Raw genomic sequence first — 7,500 nt, forward strand, 5'->3', positions numbered from 1 at the left:
GCGATGAATAGTCTGCAGGAACATACCCGCATAATTAAAAGGGGTTATAGGTACGTGACATGCTCTTCACACTGACATGCATAGGATGCATTTATTGTATCACAGCTTTGGAGCGCGAGGAAGGCCACGAAGTCAACTATCTCCCGCAGCTTGGCAGTTTCGCGTTAACATTTCAACTTTGAGAGTCTTTTGTTATTAAATTGTCAACACAGCGACTGTGTTCCGCTCACGTATATTGTACTGCTCCTAACTTTTAGTTCACTTACTCTCTTCTCATAGGTGGCAGCTTTTGCCAAAAAGTACCATTTTCTTGTTCTTACCGAGGAAGAAACTTTGCAATTGTAAGGGCCAATGATTTTGTGTCATAAGTTTGTCAACAGTTGAATCTAAAGATGCTATTTTATGCAGTTCCAAGCTATTGTCACTTACAAGTCAGCCGGTAGATAATTACTGAGTGTTAAACGCGACGAATCGCTTGCCAATTTAATTTCTTCCGCTAAAACATCTCTTTTCAATAGCCAAGGACATAATTGTTACAGAGAGGGAGGCGCCCGACTCCGGCCCTTGGAATGTGTGAATTTTTTTTCGATGAAACAGACAGGATTATGTTTCCCGTATGTCCAGGTTTGACTCTAATTAGATGCACGCGGATTTCAGTAAGCGTCACGAAGTGTCCCCTTGTCTCAGAATACACTCAGACAATTTAAGTCATAACTGCTGCATTTACCCAAAGCTAAAAATATAACGCTAACCTTTACCCTTAACTTATTGTGAATATAGGTAGCAAATGCTTAGACTTTAAGGGACACTTCGTGTTGGATGTCAAAATTGGGCGTGCATCTAATTAGGGTCAAACCTGGACATAAGTGTTCCCGAGACATCTGCATAACAGGAGGGACGCTCAATATCACGAGTAATTCAAAAGAATAAGCTTACTTTGCAGAATACAGAACGAGCTTCTCTTAGTAATTGAGGTTTATGCATTTAATCTATCGTAACCATTTTTTATCCTAAACAACCTTTAAGATACTGGCTGCAATTTTGGATTAAAAGGATATTTTTGAGTTTCGTTTTTTAGGCCATCTAAACGCATCTTTTGTGAATTTCAAATATCCGGGCCAACCCTTGTACTTTCCTCCTCAGTCCTTCATGTTTCATTTACTTTTCTGGATACCTTTTTTTGCGTATTTCAGACTCCACGATGCAAACATAACGGAACTGGATGATGGTATGGTCGGGTTTGCTTTCTGACAATATTTTATCTTGTACTACCACATGTCCGGTAAAAAAATAGACGGGGCTGTGTTTGCAATCGAGTTTGGCATTAGAAAGAAAACTTTAGTTCCATGTCACTTGATTTCACGATGACTGTGATTACACTTTTCAAGGATTTGCCACACGAGATGAATTTGAAAAGATGAACTCCTTGGGGCTCAGCGATGCGATGTACGCCACAGTTTTGTCCCATCCACGGCACAAGTCGAGATTCAGTGAACAGACATGGGTTAATCAAAGAGGCTTAGGGGATCCAATATTAGAAAACATGGTGCAAAGGTGAGAAAATGGAAAATGTGGAACAGGAGGATAAGGGTTACCCTCACCTGCATGAGCTTAGTTTGTTGTGCAAGAGTCATTTGAAAGTCAAGAAAAAAGTGATAACGTCTGTGGTCAGAGAACGCAAAGCACAAAGATTCAAAAATCCAAAACAACTCCATCAGGCAGGTTCAATCCACTCTCGAGTATCCCAAGGTAATATTTAAACGACGGCGAAATAAGACCGTGCTGAATTTGGAGAAGGAAGGAGTTAGAAACATGAGAAATTCGAACATGGCACCTGGGGTAGTGAATGCACATAAAACAGGTTTAGGTTTGAAAAAAAAAGGGTAGAAACCCTAAGGTAGGTTGGAAAAAATAACGAGAGCAAATTTGACATCAATCAGTAGGAGGAGACATTAAGTATCCTTACCATATGCAATAGAGCTAGGTTTTGCACGGCAGCCATGTTGCATGGCAGGAACAATGAAAATGTATGGCATAAGAAAGAACATTGGTTCCCATAGGAAAAAGAATCTATTGTTCCTGCCATGCAACATAGCTGCAATGCAAAACCTCTATACTTCTTTACTGTTGTCTTACTTGCGGATCAAATTCTTAGCAACTACTTGAAACGCCTTCATAACAATGATAAAATTCTTTTTTGAGAAAACTCGACAAATGTATCCAAAAGGGGTCGACTAGGGATGGAGACCAAATAAATGATATGCCATTGTTCTTAGTGTAATCGGCATGTTCCATAAAATTTTCATAGGCGGTATTTGTTTCTCGGTCGCAGGGTCGTGGAACTGACAAGACTTCCTAGAGAAATCATCTATGGCAGCGAACACCTACAGGTGATACGAACTAAGATATTTCCTTTAATGGTCTTTATCGGCCAAATTTTATACAGTAGACGAAGTCCATGCGTGTTCGGTGTAATGTTGTTCCACTTTAGTTTATCAAGAGAATCACATCTGAGTGAAGCCTTAGTATGACTGATTTTTTCCCAGGTTGTCTACTATGGGGAAAATGGGCATTATCATGCCCACTTTGACTCTGAGACCCACGAAAGAACAGATACGATGTGTTGTCATTTGCTTGAAGACGTCAAACAAGCCTTTCTCAAGGGCAAGGGATGTAGACTCTGTAGGTCTGTAAAAATGGTTCACTCTTGCTTATTTTCGCTTATTTGTTGCAAAAAGATCGCGTACCTTTTCCTCTTTCTCTTTATTTCAAGTAGGCAATGGACGTAGATTTACTAAACACTCTTCTGGTCTTGTAGATAGGTAGATTCGTAGAGCAACAGGGGTTAGATGTTTTTTCGTTCCTTGTCGCTGCATGGGCTCATATATACATTAGGCTAATTCGTGATGGATTTCATGAAATGTCTTGTTATTTTTAATTACCGGTACTGGGACGCAGTACATAAGTGTTATGTAAATAACAATTTAACTTCATACGAGCACCTTTAACACAGACTTGCCGAAGGAGAACGGCTGTGCTGTTCCCAAGCCAGCTTACCACATTTGTTATGTGGAGCGGCCACTTAAAGGGTGTCTGAAAACACCCGACTGGTAAGTTGGCTATACCTTGCTGGTGAGACCAACAGCTGTCCGTGGCGGCCAATGAACCAGGTGAAATGGTTGTGGGTATGGGTAACGTGTTGGCCACACCGGGTTTGGTGTTAAAGTGTGTTAACTTTGCTTTTTATTCTCTGTAACTTCACATGGCATTCTTGGGGATTCTTCAGATACATCACTATACTATATTATCTGAATGATGTTGAGGAAGGAGGAGAGACTGCATTTCCAGTGGCAGACAACGCTACTCTTGACATGGCCGTGAGTAGCACCAGATAATTACTTTAAGCTCATTTTTGGAGTTAAAAGATTAAAATTATAAGGGATACGAGTGAAAGTCAAAGCAATTTACAGAATAGTATCTCAATTGATATTGAACTCTGATGAGACACAACCATTTCATTGCCACTGCACGGAAGTGACATGGTCCTTAACCCGCTATTAGCTGGCTGTGCCTTTGCCATTAATAAAAGAGAATCTTGTGGCACGACTGCGAATGGACAGATAAAAGAGCTGGAATAGTTGTTATACGATAGCCATAAGATCCAAGCAATTGGTAGTTTACATAAACCTTAAACATTTGGCCCGTCTCAATGTAGATTACAAGTGAAATTTCAGTAATCGAGATGCGCCTTTTTACAACTAGAAGGGATTTTTGGTTTTTCTTTTTCACCCAGCCATTTAAGTGGGCTTGGGATATGCGAATCAAAACAACTTAGCGCAAATAAGCAAAGCTGTGCAAGCATGTTGCATTGCCATGGTGACTTGCATGAGCCCGCCACCCAATGGCCAGATACTTGGAAAAAACCGAAGTGTGAAGCGCTATATAAATTATTTATGTAAACGGGTGTGAAAAAAAACCCAAATTTTCTACGCAGGAACTAATATGCTGGTCTTCGTTACAGCGAATGACGGCGACTCGGAGTAAGTTTGATTACTATAATCTCAGCCACAACTGTCACAAGGGAAATCTAGTGGTCAGTCCCCGAAAGGGAACAGCTATCATGTGGTACAATCATTTTTTGGATGAAGAGAGTGGCTGGATGGGGCCTAGAGACGAATACAGTTTACATGGAGGATGTGACATACGGAAAGGAGAAAAATGGATCGCAAACAACTGGATAACAGCTCCATACAAGGACAGTGCCCACATAGCAAGCTCTTGGCTTAGAAAATTTGATGTGATCTAATTATAACGTTAAGGTTTCTCATTTACTGAACATGATGAACCTAAAAGTATACCCACGACTTGCAATTCCTCCAGTAAATATTTAAGTGAAAACCTATAACGAGGATAAGGACTATAAACCGTAGGCCCCGTCTCACAAATATCTTCTATGTTCATAATTTCCCTGTGACGTGGGACATTAAAGAACCCACATACCATTCGAAAAGAGTAGGGGATGCCGGAGTCCACGGTGTTGTGGCTGCCCTGTTCTCTCCAGCAGAAATGGCCGGCTTGGCAGTGATGTCTCTAAAAGACTTACGGTGTATGAGACCACCTGAGTAGAAACATCCATAACTCAAAAAGGGACTTTGCCGAGTTCTGGAACATGTAGATGTAGATGATGTAGAAGGGCAAAGGCCTTCCCTTAAATGTTAAATGCTTAAAATTGCCAAAATAAATGATATTTTGCAATAATGCTGCTATTTATTTCTTCCCTCATCTCGTAGGCTTGTTTGGGTTGGTTTTTGTAAAGCATCCCGTGCGTTTTTGAAGCTTCACACTTTTTCACTGAAAAACGAGATTAAAATGGAGGGTTCTGGATACGTTTGAGATACAAAAAGTCAAAAGAGCTCTCCCAGGGGTTTTAGGGAAAAAGAGAACCTAGGACCGAACAGGTGAACAAATACAACATGTCTTCGGGAACGAGGGGACATGAACATTTTAGCTGAGCTGAGAATAAGTTTGGAAGTAATTTCGGGAACAAGGGAACACAAGCAAGTTCTAAAAGAAAACAAGAGATGAACAAGGGCCAGACTCTTCCATGGGAGGGCTTCCCATCTGTATAACGACTTTCTTAAAGCTTTGGATTACAATGAGGAACTCGACTGTGATTTCACATTCTTGGCAGAAAAACATTTTATTGCGGAAACGACTTCTGCTTTACACAATTCAAAACTAAATTATAGCAACCGCTACTCCTAATACTTTTTTTCTTTATTTCATTTTAATCCGTTTGACTTGCTTTCCAAATAGTTTAATGTTAGCGCTCGCACTCCTTTCTTTGTTCAGACCTGCAGACTTGTATGGATTCCTTCATTACTTTCTTCAGTTCTATTTTCAATGAAATCTGGGATGGCTCAACGCAATCTGCTTTCATCTCAGTAACCAGCAAAGAAGCAATAGGTTCACTGGTTACGAGATGTCGGATGTCACATGCGTGTCACACACGTACAGAGCCCATGCATTAGAGCTTGATAAACTCCTTAAGCGAATTATTGCGGAACCTCCTCTGAAGGCATTCTTGCCCAAATTGTTGAAGACCTTCGCTTTTCGAACCAGATTATTTTTTTCACTCCATGAAGAAACACCTACGCGAACACGATTAGGCATATGTCTGGTTTCAGTCATTGAGTGTCTTCATTGTTCAGTGATCTCATATGCACTTTCAAGGCGTTCTCCAAGGGCGAATTATCAGTCCTCAACGAAGTAAACATCGGGACCGAGTATGTACTGGCTAGGGACATGAGCACGGTTCTTATATGGAGCAGTAATCCAATTATTAGCAATCCATTTGATTCCTTCCTTTACTGCGCAACCTCCGTGAATTGAATACGGATCCCTTTCACCCAGCCAACCGCTAGGATCCATCATGTGATTGTACCATAAAACTGCGGTTCCCTTTTTCGGAGTAAAAACCAGATTTGCGTTGTGGCAGTACTCACTCAAATTATACAGATCTTGTTTTTTGCGAATGGTGCCTATTAGCTGAAGAATGAACAAAAACAGTAGTCAAACTGTTTACAGCGATGAAATGAGGGTGAAATGTTCTGAGACTAGCAACAAAGGAAAAAAACCAATAATTAACAATAGCACTTCCTTGAATTAAGTTCGACTCAAACCTGCAGGTCTTCCCTTCTAAAAAAGCGCAAACATGACTCCGCTTGGAGGTAACCTAAACTAAACTAAACCAACAGATGCCTCTCTTTATGGTGTGCTAGAGGTCTGACACATAAAGTGAATGATTAATTGGTTGGACTTGACAGATGACAGATGTTTATCGAGTTTAGCCTTTTTTGCCATGCCATGTAAGATAGCGTCAAAGTTTCAAAGAATATTCTTCATGTCCAGCGATTCTCCTGTAGCAAATTGATCAGGAACAAGCATGTTCAAAACTTCAAGGACAGAACTCTAGTCTCCAATCCATTTTTTGTTATTCAAATCCGAGCGTCAAATTTCCGCTTGGTTTGTTTATTGTTGTTATTTTGCTTTTATCTTTCGTTACTCCTCAATGCCGAATCAAAGTTAATGATCATTCAATCAATCTTAACCCATTCTCGATCCGACTCTGCAATCCAAATCCGAAATGCAATCCCAATGGCAATCACAACAGCAATCGGATACTCATAAATTTTTTTTTGTAATGACTCTGAGTTTGCTTGACTGTGTTACTTGCGGTCATCCTTGCCTTCAAAGTGAAAACCTAGGGAAAGCCTCTATGCTGTAAGAATGGACCAAATGAAGTTTCTGGTCCTCAAAATTGACGCAAGCATTAAACCGTCGAAGTGAGCTACTTCCATAGTTCGTTTCTTTATTTCCGTCTGCTTTGCAAAATTTAATGTTTTCAGAGGCGGATCCAGGATGTTTCTTAAATGAGGTGGTGCACCACTGAAGAATGGCTCAGGTCATCTCAGGGGGTGGTGCGCACCCCCTGCCCCCTCCCCCTAGATCCGTCCCTGGTTTTTGCTACGTAATCTTGCAGACGAGCACTTTGTACTAAGTGGATTTCAGTGTAGGACAACGTTTCTGTGCTGATGTGATGTGTTTTTTGAGTGCAACTTACTGTTGACACCGTTGATTGTCCATGTATTTAGATTTACGAACCTCTTTATCGAAGGTGGCATTATCCGCCAATGGAAAAGCTGTTTCTCCTCCAGCAGTCACTTCATTTAGGAAATACAGGATTGTAATATATCTGTTTGAGGAAAAAAAAAGGGGAAATCTTCATCCTCCCCGGCACCTTTTCTTTCTGGATAAAAGATCGATTTTTTTTTCCAAACAATCTAAATGACTTTTCATTCTTTTTTTCACCGTTTTGACAAGCCAGGGGACTGGTGATTGTCAGTTATAATTCTAATCTCGAGAACAAGTTGAATAATCACACTTTTCACGGCAACACGTCTCTCCAGTTTTTCGTGGTAAGGTGGGTCATGGAAAGGG

At 40.7% G+C, this 7,500-nt stretch overlaps 2 protein-coding genes across 2 annotated transcripts in view; one reads left to right on the top strand and one right to left on the bottom strand.

The window, feature by feature from the left end:
• LOC138020981 (uncharacterized) overlaps positions 1-4,752 on the top strand; it is a 22,691-nt gene extending 17,939 nt beyond the window's left edge. Inside the window, exons 16-22 of the mRNA XM_068867857.1 lie at positions 280-341; positions 1,194-1,228; positions 1,389-1,554; positions 2,309-2,390; positions 2,547-2,686; positions 3,287-3,377; positions 4,022-4,752. Of these exons, the coding sequence (XP_068723958.1) occupies positions 280-341; positions 1,194-1,228; positions 1,389-1,554; positions 2,309-2,390; positions 2,547-2,686; positions 3,287-3,377; positions 4,022-4,306 (861 nt within the window). The 3' untranslated portion in view covers positions 4,307-4,752. The remainder of the gene's footprint in view (positions 1-279; positions 342-1,193; positions 1,229-1,388; positions 1,555-2,308; positions 2,391-2,546; positions 2,687-3,286; positions 3,378-4,021) is intronic.
• A 469-nt stretch (positions 4,753-5,221) lies between these two features.
• The window catches only part of LOC138019701 (transmembrane prolyl 4-hydroxylase-like), a 9,426-nt gene continuing 7,147 nt past the window's right edge, over positions 5,222-7,500 (bottom strand). Inside the window, exons 10-11 of the mRNA XM_068866565.1 lie at positions 7,165-7,255; positions 5,222-6,048 (exon numbers count right to left, since the gene is read on the bottom strand). Coding sequence (XP_068722666.1) covers positions 5,755-6,048; positions 7,165-7,255 — 385 coding nt within the window. The 3' untranslated portion in view covers positions 5,222-5,754. The remainder of the gene's footprint in view (positions 6,049-7,164; positions 7,256-7,500) is intronic.

This window comes from Montipora capricornis, chromosome 10 (assembly GCF_036669925.1).
Source record: "Montipora capricornis isolate CH-2021 chromosome 10, ASM3666992v2, whole genome shotgun sequence".
Classification (NCBI taxonomy): Eukaryota; Metazoa; Cnidaria; class Anthozoa; order Scleractinia; family Acroporidae; genus Montipora; species Montipora capricornis.